The sequence below is a fragment of the Aquarana catesbeiana genome, linkage group LG03, assembly GCF_042186555.1.
Source record: "Aquarana catesbeiana isolate 2022-GZ linkage group LG03, ASM4218655v1, whole genome shotgun sequence".
In the NCBI taxonomy this organism is placed as follows: domain Eukaryota; kingdom Metazoa; phylum Chordata; class Amphibia; order Anura; family Ranidae; genus Aquarana; species Aquarana catesbeiana.
In genome coordinates, this window is record NC_133326.1 from 312,144,231 (window position 1) to 312,161,648 (window position 17,418).

At 39.9% G+C, this 17,418-nt stretch overlaps 1 protein-coding gene across 5 annotated transcripts in view; it reads left to right on the plus strand.

Moving 5' to 3' along the window:
- Nucleotides 1-17,418, plus strand: part of SLC41A2 (solute carrier family 41 member 2) — a 192,275-nt gene that overhangs the window by 158,486 nt on the left and 16,371 nt on the right. For all 5 annotated transcript variants that reach the window (XM_073620286.1, XM_073620285.1, XM_073620284.1 and 2 more), the window contains 2 exons: nt 10,361-10,492; nt 14,133-14,281. In XM_073620286.1, coding sequence (XP_073476387.1) covers nt 10,361-10,492; nt 14,133-14,281 — 281 coding nt within the window. The remainder of the gene's footprint in view (nt 1-10,360; nt 10,493-14,132; nt 14,282-17,418) is intronic.

Consider the following 17,418-nt stretch of genomic DNA (forward strand, 5'->3'; position numbering starts at 1 on the left):
ATATTCTGGTTTTCTACTGCTCCTGTGGTTGTCACTTTTACTTGTCCGCTTCACTTACATGTAAAAAATTGATAAATATATAAATAATCTTAAGTTCTTTATTTAAGAGCAGTATGGGCAAACCTTTTTGTCCATAATTCTCTTCTGTGACCCAGAATCTGCCAACAGCATGCTAAAGCGCTTTTTTTTTTACATTCCCATACTTCTCCTTTACCTTGATTGATACAAGTACTCTTGTCAGGGTACAATTTTATTTTCCGCTAATATAGGTAAGGAACCCTATGCTGAGTCAAATATGCCATTTCTTGATCTTTCTAAAAATATTTGCCTAGAGTATAAAGGTAATCAAAACTAGGACCTGAATTCAGTAACGCAATCCCTTAGGCCAATTTTATGGTGCCTTTCCAGACTACAATGAACTCCAAATCTTTATGGCCACACAAACGTGTAGTACATATGTATAGTATACATGTTTTTCTGCTCATAGTCCTAAAATATGTTACGATAATGACAGGGGCAGCCTTGCGCTCCCTAAAACGAAGTTACCTGAAGTTGGGGGTAAGAGCTACACTCCTCTGGCCCATGATGCAGAATGTAATCTCAAGAACATTATTAGTAGAAATACTGTCATGTTAGCAACATATTATTTGGATATTTAATAGGTGCATTGAGGCAGAAAAACACCAGCATTTTTGGTCCATACTTCCCCAGATTTATGGCTCTACTTCCCTTTTATATAACACAGCGTGGCCATGCCACTAATCTAGCTATAATTATTACCCAGCAAGAGAGATGGCCTAGAGCTGTGTGCTATTTCAGCCAGCTGTCACTAAACTGCAATCTAGACTACCCTTCAGCTATTTATGTTCATTGTTTTCTCAGTCAGTATTCGGTCCTATGGCTACATTTATTAGGTATAGAACCATTCTGGAGGAAAAGGAACATTAGTATCTTATTATGATTTTTATTAGGTAATATGCCTACATGTTTCTATTTGCTGAAATGTGACAGTAAATGCTCCGCACTGTGCTTTGAATTTGGTAGGCGGTTATGGGACAACATTTGCATGTGTTTCTGGTAAATAGGACAGGGAAGTTACACAGTTGGTAGGACTATACCTCTTTTCATACCTAAATCCCACGTAGCATTAGTCATTCTAGAGAGGTCAGACGTTGTGTAGTACAGTTATCAATTAAGCATTGCTTTTATTGATGACAAATCTGCATTATGAACATTTCTGAATTTTGTTTAGTTTTTCTTTTGTAAGCTTCCGTGCCAACGTTAATGACTTGGCCCCAGAAATCCTTAACATCTATTATAGAATACACCCAGCCATAACTGACCATTACATTCGGCAGCCATACAGAACTTTCTGTTTTCTTAAAATAAAAATAGACCCTTTGCTAAGGTGCATTGTACAATATGCTGTATTTGTCTGGACTAGTGTGGAGGTCATCTACACATTTGATCTTCGCTTAAATATTTGAAAGTAAATCTGTGACATGTGAAGCAAATGTCAGTCTTCAAAAACATCAAAGGAGATTTGCATCTGTTCAGGTCTCTTATGTCTTGGGCCACAGAGCAATGTTTCACTTTCAACCTCTTCACAGGTTCCTTGTGCAGCTCCATATGAAGCTTCTGATGATATCTTGTGACGTTCTTGTCCAGATATCCGATTCCTCTTTGGGAAGACATTGGTTTGTGAGATCCTGGCAACCTGACGTGTTTTTTTTTAATCTATTTGGCTTGTGTGTTAAAACACTGGGGTTCTGTATCAAATGTCTGAGAAAACAAAATAGTGTTAAAATAGATCCAAACCTAATCACCAAAATGTGATTATTATAATGTTATAATGTAACTTCCAGCTTTTGTTAGAACAGTACATGGTAATCCTGGTATAAATATTCTTGTTTGGTACTTCCTGTTATGAGGTGACAATATTTTATCTCCCTGTAAAATGACTTTCCAGTGGCTTGTGGTGTTAGGCCTCATGCATACTGGAAGTCTTTACTGCCTCTCCGAAGGGCGTGTGGGTATTTTTTTTTCCTGCCTCTAAACTCCCATGCATGTTAGCCTGTGTGTCCATGCACACATAGACTTTTACCAGCGTTCAGTGGCAGGGGCTTTTAAACGCAGAAACGCCCCACTGCCAGTGCGTCCAGAGCAGCAAAAACCACCTGACATTGCTAAGCGCATTTAGTGCTTAAGCATTAATTCACTTTAATGTCCAGAATAAATGATTTATTCTGGCCAATGAAATGAATTAAAGTCCAAGAACTTGACGCCTGTAAAAGCTCCTTAAAGCTTGTAAAAGCTTTAGACACTCTAAGGTTCCATGCACACTGACAAAAAAAAATGTTGATTCTACAGGCGTTTGACTTTTTTTCACCTGCCTGTAGAAGCACTTCTATTGTATTCTATGGGTCTTTGCACATTATGACGACTACAGGCATTTTCTGACAGGGACGTTCAGAAGCAGGGAAAAAACCCTTCTCAACCACGTTTTCTGGAGCTGTAAAAACGTCAGTCGCTCCTAAACTCCTGTTATCTCTTGTGAACGTCAAGTTTCAACGTTTTTTTAAATTTTATTTGGGAGTTAACTTTTGCAAAGGGGAGTGTTAGGTGCAAAAAATACCTGTAAACTCAAACGCTCATAAACTCTCCTAAACTGTGCACAATATGCTCTCAATTCGCGTTGTTTTTTATGCCACGTTTTTCCAGCTAAAACGCTGATTTTTTTTTTTCTGCTCCTAGTGTACATGGAGCCTTACAAGCCTCAGGCATTTTTCCTGCAAAAATGCTGCTGGCTTCTAGGCGAGATAAATAAGTGCCCTGTGTGCATGAGGTCTAATTGTCACCATCAGGAAACCTACCATGAGCAGTGAGCTGCAGGCACTGCTGGAGTGAATGCATGTAGACAGGAAGTGACTGCAAAAAGACCAAATGTTAACAACTGCACTGAGTAACAAAACATGGAAGAAAGGTCAAATGTTTTCCATATGACAATTTATGGTTTTACAAAACATACTTACTGATCTCTATTTTATATGTAATTTACCATTTCCTAAAAAGGTACATTTTTATTATAAAGTGATTGTAAAATCACTCCTCCTACTGCATCCTCTAGCTAATCATATACCATTGGTTGACAATCTGATCCCACATAGGCCATGCAGCATACACACCCTTTTACCACTGTGACCTCCCTACATCCAAAAATTAAAACAAATAGCTATCTGTTTGCTGGGAAAATAACTCCTTTCAATCTCCAATCTGCTCAGGGCCAGTCTAGTTTTTATCATTTCCAGCACTCTTTGCCCTCTGTTGTTTTTATTACGGTAACGTGATGGCTTACATTTTTTTTTTTTTTTAATAGATGTACACAAGAACACACAAACACTTTTAGATAAAATCTAACTGTACCTAACATTTAATTAACCACTTCAGCCCCAGAAGGATTTGCCCCCTTAATGACCAGGCCATTTTTTGCAATACAGCACTGCATCACTTTAACTGACAATTGCACGTGCGACGTTGCACCAAAATGTCATTTTTTACCACAAATAGAGCTTTCCTATGGTGTTTTTTGATCACCTCTGATTTTTTTTTTTTTTTTTGCGCTATAAACAAAAATAGACTGACAATTTTGAAAAAAAAAATTTTTTTTTTTTTTACTTTTTGCTATAATGCATATCCAAAAAATATTTATTTATATATTTATATTGGTTTGCGCAAATGTTATAGCGTCTACAAACTATGGGATAGATTTAGAGACTTTTATTTTTTACTGGTAATAGCGGCGATTTTTAGTGGGACTGCGACATTGCTGCGGACAAATCTAACCCATAATGCCACTTTTTGGGGACCAGTGATATTATTACTGATGAGTGCTATAAAAATGCACTGATCAATGTATAAATTAAACTGGCAGGGAAGGGGTAAACACTAGAGGGCGATCAAGGGGTTAAATGTGTTCTAACTGTAGAGGGGGATGGGCTGCCTGGGACATGAGAGATAGCTGTTCCTGATCACTGGGAACAGCAGATCTCTGAGATGTCCCTTGTCAGAACGGGGATCTGCCTTGTTTACAATGGCAAATCCCTATTCTGCCTCTGTATACAGCGATCGGAGGCGGCTGGTGGACATCGAGTCTGCCAGACCCGCGGGCGCACACACACAATCTCGCATGCATGGACCGACATATGGGTACATGGGTTTGCGCAGGAGAGCTGACCTGCCACAGTATAAGTACGGCGGCTGGTCGGCAAGTGGTTAAGAAATTAAAGATAAGAAATTTAATAATAATAGAAACTAACAAGTTACTTGGCTATGGATGACTTTCGCCAAGGAGTCCCCCATTTACGGTTTGGCAAAATGATCAAAGCAGGTGTTTGCTTGCCCTGGTATGGGACTAGTTTATTCTAATTTTGGCTGTGGTATATATAGGACTAGTGGGTAAGTAACAACCGATTTATAACTCTTGGAACAGTAGTTTTAACTTTAAGGAAGATTGCTCATGTTCCTGAAACTGCTTGGCCATTTGGTCAGTTCATAATGGCATTCCTATAGTATGAAGTCAGCTAAGGCAGTGTTTCCCAACCTTTTTTCAGTCAATCTGAAGGCACCCTTTAAAATTATGGACAGTTTCAAGGCACCCAATTCTAAAATGTAAAAAACGATTCTAATAGTTTTACATAATGTGGCAGCATTGACACACAAAGCAAATACACTTTTGCACACTAGTACCGACTAGTATTCCTGTGTTTCTCCTCTCCCTCAGTTTCTCTTTATCCCTCAGCTAATGTGTCCTTAGTGTTGGAGTGGGGCAGGGGAGGGCCAAACAAGGATGCTATGCAGGCATTCTACACCCTTCTTATCCGCACTGATGGCATCCTTAGTTCTTAGGATTCTGGTGTTTGGAAGGTTGAAATGGTGCACAATAAAAACCTGTGGCTTTGTGTAACTAAAATGCAGGCTTGATCCACCTGCTGTCTTGTATGCACTTTTGGGCAATTTTTGGCATTTTGCCAAGGCACCTCTAAAAGCATCCTTAAGGCTGAGCTAAGGTAATCACGCTTGGGATTCATTCTTAGATATTGGTGAGCCCACAATAATAAGAAAATATAGAATTTCCCCATCATCTGTACAATTCTGTACACCAAGCTGGAGGTGAGTCTAGCCTAAAGTGTAATGGCCAATTGGCCAAGTCCCCGACTTCTATGTGATGTGATCTAGGCAGACACCATCATTAGATATAGCAAGAGTCACACTTTGCTCAACATAGGATTGTTCAGGTGGCTGGGAACACGAACAATGATGAATATTCTTCTGTTTACTTGAATGCAGAGGTGGGAAGGTGGGTGAAAGTACATTATCTAATTGTTTCTTTTGTAAAGGTGTGAAAATTGAAGCATGGAACTTTAAAGTGCTTACCTGGGCTGACGGAGATCTAAAATGGCTACGAAAAATAGCTTTATTCTACTAAATACTTTGTCTAAAATCCAGTTTTGTTTTAGGCTTATTGGTTTTTAAGGGATTGCTGTACTTTGCTAACTGTTCATCAGTTTCACCATGATCTGTGACAGGCTGCCAGCCTATTTATTTAGGCTACTCATGCTTTAGACCTAGCACTGGTAGATGACCTATATGGAAAAGGATAAAAAGCTTAGAAGCAACAACTGAGAAAAAGGATGCTTTTAGCATCAAAAGGAGGGCACACGCTATCATCTGTACATCCATAACAGGATGCCTTGCACTGAGGATTAAAGGAAAGCTGTTTTCAAATAGCTTTTGAAGCCCACTGGGTTCTTTCATAACATACCCATGGCATTTCTAATAAAGAATACACCATATAGGCAATAATGAGCAAAGAAACAGCAGCTGATTTATTCATATTGACCACACTAGAAAAGCACAGTATGCTAGCAAACCTTCAAAGCCAAAATACAGCAGTCATTGAGTAAAGAAATACTGAATCTAGCAGTGCAATTTTGTGTCTTCTCATAATTGGGATACTTCAAGTGACTACATCATCATTTCCTTTTAGTTCTTCAGATATTAGAGCATCAGAACCTTCTGCAATACTTGCATGACTCTGATGGTGGCACACACATAGATTTTAGATGTTTTCTCTTCTCTATAGTTTAGGAAAGGATCAGGTACTCTGGCAGAGAGATTCTCCACCCTGTTGTGCAAACTGCCTCAGGTACACGGTACTGCCACATAGGGAATTGGAAATCCTCAAATCTGGAGCATCGCTTGCTTTCGCCAGGTTAGCCATGGTCCATGTAAAATGCATATGTACAGTATTGGATAGATGCAGATGGTACACAGTAGCTTATCATCCAGGAGCTTCAGCCATGAGATCTTCCAATTAGAGCTCCCTCTTCATCTATTTTTATAGTCTTTATGATGAAGCAAAGTAAAAGAATGCCCTCTGGCAAGGTGCAGGTGAAGTATATTAGCAGAGGTACAAAGCTGCAGGTAGACAATTGTGAGAGGATAGTGGAACCACAGGCTGCTGGTCACACAAGAACAGTGCCACCAGCTGGTAGCGCATACAGACAGTAGATATGTGACATCTTCAATTTCATAAAAAGAAAAAATAGTCTGATACAGATCAGTAAAAAGTCCAACATATTTTATGATGCCCAATACTGCATTAATCTAACCAGAACCATTTTTTGTTAGGCCACTGGGTATATATGTAAAGGCATGTGTGAACACACCTAGGTCACTTTGAAGGCAGCCATCTTGATATGAAAAGAGTGTTGTGGTCTTTTTATCAGATTAAAAACATTACATTGTGTAGCTTGTTTTTTAGATTTAGTGTTTTTCAGTGCAGACATTAAAATACAATTGTCATGAGGGAATTATGGGGGCTTCGATTGCTTTCTTCAAAATTCCTATCTGTTATGCAGATGCGTTGGCGTAAACACTTTGCATTTCCATAGTTGTTTCAGGTCAGGGACTCAGACTTTTCTCCAATTGTCCTTTTTGGTGCATTTCTGTTCTAGGTACTGTATGAAACAGCCAGTCAACTAGTGTTTTCTGAAGAATTCCAGCAATGGACGCCCCTATCTTTCAGTCATGACGTGTGTTTTTTTTTTTTAAGGAGCCATACTGAAAGTGATCCAGGCATAAACTAAGAGGATTCCTCAAAATGTGTTCAGTGTTCTATTCATTTGAACTAGGCTCAACTGCAGCCACGGTTCCCAGTCAGTTGGAATATTAAAAACGTGTTTCTGGTTGAATAATAACAGCCTTAAAGCCCTACTTCAGCCATAATTTTTATTTTAGTATTGAATTAAAGAAGAGTTTTTATTCTTTTGTTTCCATTTTTGATTCCTCCAGGACAAACAAAGCACAGACACCACCAATACAAATATTCTAACCCACATGTGTCAAACCCAAAGCCCACGGGCCTAATCCAGCCTGGCAGGCCATTTCATGTGGCCCTCGCACCCAGGGCATTTTTTTACCTTTTGAACTTTTGAAACTGCACTCTGTACATCCTGAACCTTGTACATAGCGCATCCCTGAAACCAGCACTTGCTATGTAGCCTGCTCCTGAACTCTGCACTCTGTGCATAGGGCACCCCTGGAACTGTACTCTGTGCATAGGGTACCTCTTAACTCTGTACACATAGCGCATCACTGAACGGTGCACATAACGCACTCCTGGTATTTATTGCCCCTTTTATATCCTCCCACCATGCAATTTGGCCGCACATTGTTTGATGTGGTTTGGTTGTGGTTGAGTTTCTGCACCTGTGCTCTGAGAAAAAAGCCACAGATACACTTGTACATTCTTCCAAAAACAACAGGCCCTTTGAGGGCAACAATTATATTGATGTGGCCCACAGTGAAATTGAGTTTGACACTCCTGTTTTAACCCTTCTTCATTCTGCTAAAATGTGTTTTGCCAGTGTCCCAGCAGTGTTTTGCTGGAAATATTTTTCACTGCTTCCTTTCTTAGCAGGATTCAAAGGGAAACCTCCCTAATGGGGACCGCAGTTAAAACCTGTCCAGAATGAAATATATTTTTGGCTGGAGTTGGGCTTTAATGATGTGTGCCTCCACTCTTTAGATATACCATGTTCTTTAAAGTCCTCAGTTGTAAAGTCATAAGGGGTTAAGTTGTTAGCCACTTGGTTTATCTATACTGGCCAATTAAAACCTGTCCACATGCTTTACCTTAAGGTAAGTTCTAGTAATATGTAGCATCCAGATTTCACACAGCCCCTTCCCTCACACACTTGTAATGCTGGCTATAGATGATTTTTTTTAATTGATCAGCCAAACCCCCCCCCCCCCCCCCCAAAAAAAAAAATTATTCCACCATCCACACAAGCAAGATGGAGGAATGCTCCCTGCTGTGCCACTATATTCTTACAGAGTAGAATCTCTGCTTTTGGCATACACTGATCAGTGGCTGCAGCCGCTGATTGAGAGAACGTTTGCAACAAGTCCGTTTGACAGAAGTCAGTGGTTAAATCTACTCCTGTCAAGCAGGAACGGCCACACATGAATTGAAATACAGCTGGTCACTGCTGAACTGGACAGATTTTGATCCATCTATGGCCAGATTAAGGCAGTTTTGATGGTCTTATTGTTGACATTTATATCAGGCTTTCTGAATGAGAGATAACGTGGCACCTGCAGTGGGTGTATTTGTGAACGTCTCTCTTGTATAGCAGACAGTGATTCCCAGATCACTAGAATACTCAGAGTAGGCCCCTTGTGTTATTCTGGCACTCTGATGATACCTGGTAAAATTCATATTTTAATTTAATGTTTCAAAATCACTTTATAATATAACTGAATTCCTGCAGTCTTTCCAGACAGTCCTGACATTACTAGTCCTTCCTATTCTCCTCTGATGTTGGTGGCGGGCAACCCTTACTTCTGGGCAAAGCAATGCTCACAAAATGAGGTATAGGTGGGTACAATTCTTTTAAGTAGTGTTGTAAGGCCAGATCAGCATGATGACATGTCCTATGTCTCTGCATGGTCCCAAACGTTGTACATTTATGTGATCGTACAATAAAAAAAGTTCACACTTCACGACAAGCTTATAGGCGTGCTGATGACATTTCTTATCCATGACTGTCTGGGTTCACAGGAAGTGGTTTGGATGATTCTAGGTCTCATATGCACATCTGATTTAAATTGAAACTGCACTGTGCTGCAAAATATAATGGTTAAAAGACAAATGCAATACATTTTTTATTTTTTTTCTGAAATTCTGCTGTTTTCTTGTTTTGTCCATTAGGAGATGCTTGACTCAATACAATATTGAAAAGTTCTTTCGCATTTCAGCCAGCTGCCATGTTTGTAACTCTATGACCAAGGATATTTGCTAGAAAAGACATATATTTCCTCTTTAAATACACTGTTAAAGTGTATATAAACCCTAATGCCGCGTACACACGGTCGGACTTTTCAGCTACAAAAGTCCGACAGCCTGTCCGACGGACTTTCGACGGACTTTCGACGGACTTGCGGCGGACTTGCGGCGGACTTTCTAACGAACAGACTTGCCTACACACGATCACACAAAAGTCCGTCGAATTCTTACGTGATGACGTACACCGGACTAAAATAAGGAAGTTGATAGCCAGTAGCCAATAGCTGCCCTAGCGTGGGTTTTTGTCCGTCAGACTAGCATACAGACGAGCGGATTTTTCGACCGGACTCGAGTCCGTCGGAAAGATTTGAAGCATGTTTCAAATCTAAAGTCCGTCGGATTTGAGGCTGAAAAAGTCCGGAGAAGCCCACACACGATCGGATTACCAGCCAGCTTTAGTCCGTCAGCGTCCGTTGGACTTTTGTAGCTGAAAAGTCCGACCGTGTGTACGCGGCATAACAATTACCTTCCCCCATTTGCTTCATGTTGGTCTGTTAAATGTACCTTTTTAAAAGCTTTTTGTTATATCTGTTGGAAAAAAAAAATCCTGTTGATCCTTCCAGAAATTCAGTTAACTCAAAAATTTAAAAAGCTGACGTTGTGTCTATGCTGCAATGATATCAGCCTCGCCCAGTTTGCCCCTTTCTTTAGAACACTTCCCCCGTGTTATGTAGAGGGGCAGCTTTTCTGTAGTCAGAAGTAAGCATCCGAGAGTAACAACACTGCTGCTTTTCATAGATACAGTACAGTAAACAAGCTTTGTCACCCTAGGATGGGAAATGTGTTACTGGCAGGATCCCCAGGTGAAAATGAATCAGAGCAAAAAGCCTGCAAAAATAACTTAGTTTGGTTCTTGTGTTTAGCTACACTTTAACACCAAAGCAGTTTAGGTTTATTAGATGAACATAAAATGTCTTCTTCAATCATGAAATATGTGTTTTATTCATGCAGGTATTGGTGGAAATTTAGTAGCCATTCAGGCCAGCAGGATTTCTACCTATCTTCACTTACACAGCATTCCCGGAGAGCTGTCAGAAGATGCCAAGGGGTGTTACCATCCTTGTAGGACCTTTTGTGGAGCAGGTATGTTTAATGGTAGTCTAAAAATGAAAATCATGACGATGCACTTTTCTAAATAATATTCATTCACATTTGCTACAATGCTAATCCCTGTCTGTTTTGCCCCATCTGAACCACTGAATACCTGATTGCTTTTAGCATCATAATTCATCCTATGTCCAGAAATAGCATACTCTTTACTGATTAGATTATTTTCCTAAATTCAAAATGCGAATGATCCGCTGTACTAATCAGTCTGCTACAAGAGATCTTTTGATCATTGATTTCATGTCTTAAAAGGAACTCGTACTCAATCGCTAAAGCAGACATGGCAAATAATAAAGCCAGAGTGCAGGCTGATATCATAATCTGCATACTTTTTTTGGGACAATGACTGACTGATATTCAAGGATTGACTATATTGATTATAATCTGTAATTGTGGTGTTTTGTTTTGTTTTTTTTAAGCCATGTAAATACCTGGTTTTGACTTTATCGGCCTTATGTAGTCCATGTACAACAGAACAGCCCACTACTTCTCCTTTCACTTTCCAACCACAGACTGTGGTTCCTGAACTGTTGCAGAGAAAACATAAAGATCTCCTTCTCTGCCAGACAGGGCTGTGGTAGGACTGAATGGACAGAAATACAACTCCTTTAGTGTTTAATCTGTGTGTATTTAGCTGTTTGCATGGAATTAAGCTTTAACTGAGCAGGGGAAAGGTTAGAATCCGTGCCAGGTTTTTATTTCCTTCTGCCTTCATTCTGGAGTGATTTCCTCACATCCTGCCCAGACAGAAAGTGATGGGACATTTTTCCAACAAAGCCAGGGACAAAAATATGTATATTTTTTTATAATAATGGGGGAAGAGCTAAAACTTCTGACAGTAGTTTAGTTTTTACTGCTGTCTGTGCTAATGACAGCCACGTGTCCATTTTATTTGAATTGTCATCACAGTGGCCACAGACAGAATACAATCTGATGGAATCTATCTTTTAAACCCTATAACAAACGGAAAAAAAAATGACGTTAGACTTTAAAGTCTCTGTCTCTCACTCCTGCTTGCTCATCTTATCCAGCAGTTAAAAAGATTTCCCTCTAATAAATGTCTCTTCCGAACTTCTAGGCCTTTTTTGGTATGTAGATTGGTAAATATATATAAAAAAGTGCAGCGCGGGATAATAAACCAATGGTTTACCAAGTAAACATAATATATAAATTTACACTAAAGTGAAATGTGTATCATAATCAAAAATATCCAGTGAAAAAAAAACAGATGAAAAAAATCAGGTAAAAAAGAATCCATACATAAATGTATATGTTAGAGAAATTATGTGCATTAATAAAACGCTTAATGTGACAAACAAGGTTCATAAGTGAAGGTGTCCCAATGGAAAAATTTCAATACAGGAACCAGGGTCTGTTCTCTGCTTGTGCTGCCCATCACCTTACAATAAACAATGGAGGCTTACCAGAAAGCCTGCGACCGCCCTTCTCAGGGGGGTCAAAACAGGCTTAATAGAAACTGCAGGAATACTGTTAAGGATTCCCAGGTGACCAGCTGGCATCAGTCAGGAGTAACTTCCATAGCTTACTTCCAGGAAATAAGTGCTGCGCACCAATGGATGACCGAAGGGACAAGAGTGCACCAATGGGTGACCGATGAGGCAGGAACTGCACACCAATGGATAGCCACTTTTGCTGCTGTAGGTCTGCTGGCACCTGTGGTTCCACAAGCTTGTGCTCTGTTCTTGCTGCACTGACTTAGCAGCTTTGGGTCTGTGCAGTAAGACAGTCAGTGCAGCAAGAGCAGAGCACAAGCTTGTGGAACCACAGGTGCCAGCAGACCTACAGCAGCAAAAGTGGCTATCCATTGGTGCGCAATTCCTGTCTAATCGGTCGCCCATTGGTGCGCTCTTGATCCTTCGGTCGCCCATTGGTGCGCAGCACTTATTTCCTGGAAGTAAGCTATGGAAGTTACTCCTGACTGATGCCAGCTGGTCACCTGGGAATCCTTAACAGTGTTCCTGCTGTTTCTACTAAGCCTGTTTTGACCCCCCTGAGAAGGGTGGTCGCAGGCTTTCTGGTAAGCCTCCATTGTTTATTGTAAGGTGACGGGCAGCACAAGCAGAGAACATAGACCCTGGTACCTGTATTGCCATTTTTCCATTGGGATACCTTCACTTATGAACCTTGTTTGTCACATTATGCGTTTTATTAATGCACATAATTTCTCTAACATATACATTTATGTATGAATTCTTTTTGACCTGTTTTACCTGATTTTTTTCACCTGTTTTTTTGCACTGGATATTTTTGATTACGATACACATTTCACTTTAGTGTAAATTTATATATTATGTTCACTTGGTAAACCATTGGTTTATTTTCCCGCGCTGCACTTTTTTTATATATATTTATCTCTCTGTGCCCCATATCAGGGTTATAGTGCTTAGCAGCAGGATATCCTTCACGGTTTCAATTTTCAGTAATTTATATGTTTATCTATCACACACCTAGCGCAATTTCTTTCCTTCTATTTTGTTACACATGTAGATTGGTAAGACTTTACAATGTTCAATCTGCCTTTGTTAATAACCATAAGGAATTCTTGCCAAGAGCACAAAATATAGTAAATGTCCAAAATACAGTCGATAGCCATTGGTCTTTTGGGTTATAATGTATTCCGCCCAAAATATCTGCAGGAAGAGTTGCTTTTGTTATCCTTAACATTTAAGCTGCATTAGAATAATGAAAATCTGTTTGTTAATTATCAATGGGAAGCCTGAGCTTGGGATGGTACACACAAGCGTCTTAATGAAATTTGACTTCACATTAGAGGTCCCCTCATCGCATCAGAGCCCCCCCCCCCCCCCTCATTTATGTCAGAGGCACTCCATCATAACAGAGGCCACCCTTTACATTAGAAGCCCCAAGCCCCCCCCCCCCCCCCCAATCACATCTGAGTTCCCACATGACAAAGTCCCCCCACCCCCCCAAATCACACAGGCCACTCTTCATATCAGAGCCCTACCCTTTGACTCCATCAGCGTGGCAAAGGGGAGGAGGTGGACTTTGGTCCTCTTTCGAATGCTGGGGGTGGATCCACTGTGCATCCTTGTTATGCACTACCATAGCCAATGACGCTGTGCATCCTATCCCTAGAATAACTATAGATGTTATGATGCTAGTGACTTGCCAGTCCACACCAAGGCAACTTGTGACACTCATCCAGGGCAAGCTAGGCCTGTGCTTGCAGCACCCTAGTTTAAAAACACTGTTCAAGTGTAAAGTGAAGGGAGATTCTGGTTGCAGAGGGCACAATGTACAGTACCTTGTTTTTTTTTTTTTTTTTTTTTTAAGGGCTTTCTTACCATTCTACAACTTTCTATATTCTGATAGAGGCTGACTAGGCCTGGGTACTCCATCTTCTAATTGCATATATTTTAAAGAGATATATACCTTGCCATATGCCTGGAAGATGACCAAATGTAACATAGCAAAGGTTGCCGCTTACTAGTTTGAAAATACCATAACATTTTGTTTTATCACTGAATAATGATTGATGGAAGAGAGCACAAGGGATAAATTATTGAGCAGGATTTCATTACGTTAATGACTTCATGACCCCTAGACCCCTAATGCAATCTGTTTTCTTTCATAGGTCCAAATAGGAAATCGGCTCAAGTTCTCATCTCCCTTGTCATCCCCGGACACTTAATTTTTTTATGCACCATTTATTTAATGAAGAGTGGTCACACGTCTCTGACTCCCATCTTCATTGTGGTTTATTCATTGGCAGCTCTATTACAGGTAGGAACTCTTACTGGAATGTTTTGACTGCAGAATGCTGTATTCTTTATCACCTCCAATTGTTCATGCTGCCAGATTCCTGTATTCAGTGGCATTGTCACAGCGTATCTGCTTCTCATTAGCCAGTCTAAGGTACAACACAAACATGTTAATTTGCTTAATGAATTGCACCCAGCAACATCTGTTTTTGTCTACATTTGTCATTTCGCTACTATGTTACCAAAGAGATTTTATGTAGTGGAAATATGATTAGGAATGACTATTTTTTGTGCTGCCAAGTTGCAGCTATTATCTACTATAAGCTACTTCTTTCTCTGTTATTTATCCTACAGTAGATTTTTAAAACTAGAAAGAACACATTGCTTCTATTGTAAGCAGTCATATATATTTTCTTATTTTTTAACCTGCATTAGAAACTTAGCACCTTATCTTACTTTGTAGAATGCACTTGGAAGTCTGCTCTGCATTTAGGGCCTTTGTCCAAGTGCTTAGATGTGCAAATTCAGTGTGCCATTTGACATCGCTTGAAGCACCTTGACCATTCCAAATTCAGTACAATTGCAGTTGACCTGCATTTAACATGCTTCAGCTGCTTTTGCGTTCTCTAAAATATTTATGTTATGAAATGAATGAAAACCTGTCGAAGCAGGATTTTTTTTTTTTTTTAAGCCCAACTCCAGAAATTAAAAACAAAAACGCCCTTTCTCCCTGCAAGAGTTAAAGGAGAACTAAGGCCCTCCTGGGGATCACAAGAGTGCAGTTTGTTCTGCACTCCTGTGATCCCTATTGAGCCAACAGTGGGCTAAAGTCTGCTGACAGCCAACGTCACTCATGCAGTCCTGACTCTGGAGAGATCCCTACTTTATTGTCAGGATCCATCTAAATGCCTGGATCGCCAGCTGGCTCAGCCTCTCTGCGAGCCGCTGAGAGGCTGAGCCAGCCGCTCCTGCCCTCTCCGCAGCCCATTGCTACAGTGAGCACTGTAAGGGCACAGCAGAGAGCTGATGACTGACAGTCACCGTCTCTCTGCTCACTGAAGATCGCTCAGTTCTCACTGCCGAGCAGCCTCCATCTAGGCGAGTATGAATGTTTATTTTTTTCATATCCTGAGCTTCACTTTGAAATACTTTCTAGGGGTGCATGAACAAGGTATACCTTTCCTTATTCCTCGCTCCAGCAGGGTCCCTCCAGTGCTATGACAGGTCGCCCACAGCTTGCACTGTAAGCTGCAACCAGCTCTGATTGCACTCCAGTCACCCCAGTGTACAACACGGGGTTAGCAATATGTGCCAATAACACTGCCCTGCGTATATTATCGCCTGCCTGTCTATTTGGCATTTGGGTTTTTCTAATTTCTCAATGAAAGCAGAACATGCCTTTAACTAGTCAAAGCTATTATTATGACTCTAAATATGGGACATAAAGATCAGGTCATTTTTCATATTACTAATAAATTACGTTACTGACATATTTTCCAAACATCATTTTCCTTTGCAACTTGGAGAAAAGAATATGCAAGTTATCAAGGCACTGAAAACTGCAGTTTAAGTTAGAACCCAAAGGAACCCACAAGACGCACATATTAACATTAAAGCTCATATTTTTTTTAAAATGCACTACATAGCTTATTTATGAGAAACGTGATGATGTTGAAGCTCCACCCACAGACTAGAGCTTTGGGCAAAGAAGAGAGTCAGAGCCAGCCAAAATGGGGATGTAAAGGAAGTACTACAGTGTGTACTTTAACCCTTGTACATAATGAGCATTAACCTTTGCAGTGTTGGGGAGGGTAGCACTGCAAGGGTGGATTTTTATAAAAATTCCTGGGGTTGGGCTTAAAGATAGGGAGGTATTACCTTTGACCCCTTAAATAAAACATGGTCAAAATCTTCAACAAAGCATAATTTTTTGGCACCATTGTAGATTTTTTTTATCTTTTGCTTTCTCATAAATAAGCTGTGTAGTGCATTTTAAAAAAAATCTGAGCTTTAATGTTAATATGTGCGTCTTGTGGGTTCCTTTGGGTTCTAACTTAAACTGCAGTTTTCAGTGCCTTGATAACTTGCATATTCTTTTCTCCAAGTTGCAAAGGAAAATGATGTTTGGAAAATATGTCAGTAACGTAATTTATTAGTAATATGAAAAATGACCTGATCTTTATGTCCCATATTTAGAGTCATAATAATAGCTTTGACTAGTTAAAGGAATGTTCTGCTTTCATTGAGAAATTAGAAAAACCCAAATGCCAAATAGACAGGCAGGCGATAATATACGCAGGGCAGTGTTATTGGCACATATTGCTAAAAAACGGAAAATCCCTTTATGTTTTCTATCTCTCGATATTAAGAGGGCATTTGACACAGTATCCTGGCAATATATGCAATATTCATTACAAAAATGGGGTTTTGGACCCCACTTTTTAACATGGATCAAAGCATTATATAATAAACCCAAAGCCTATATAAAATATGCTGGATACAAATCTGAAGCCTTTAATATCGAAAGAGGTACCCGACAGGGTTGCCCATTATCTCCCTTATTATTTGCCCTTATACTCGAACCCATGGCCCAATACATCAGAACAAACCAAACTATAACTGGCATTGAAGTAGGAGGTATTACACACAAATTATGTATATTTGCAGACGATATATTACTTTTCCTATCATCACCACAGGTCTCTGGTCCTAACTTAATACCAGCTCTTGATGGATTTTCAGCCCTATCCGGCCTTATGATTAATCCTAAGAAATGCCTAGTGCTTAATATTTCACTCACAAACATGGAATTGATCCCGGCTAGGACTGCACTCCCATTCACATGGGCAGAAAAATCAATCCCATATCTTGGAATTCATTTAACAGCATCTCATTCTGACTTATTCTCAACCAATTATCCTCCTGTATTAAGACAGATCACAAATCTAATAAAACAATGGTCGCAACTTCCTTTATCCTGGATAGGGAAGATTAATGCAATCAAAATGACTATTCTACCCAAATTGCTTTATCTATTCAGAGTCCTCCCTATTCCAATTCCTTCCTATTTTTTGAGAATAGTACAAAAAAGAGCAACTTCGTTTATATGGGGCTCTTCTAAACCACGTATACCTATACACACACTACATCTTCCAAAAA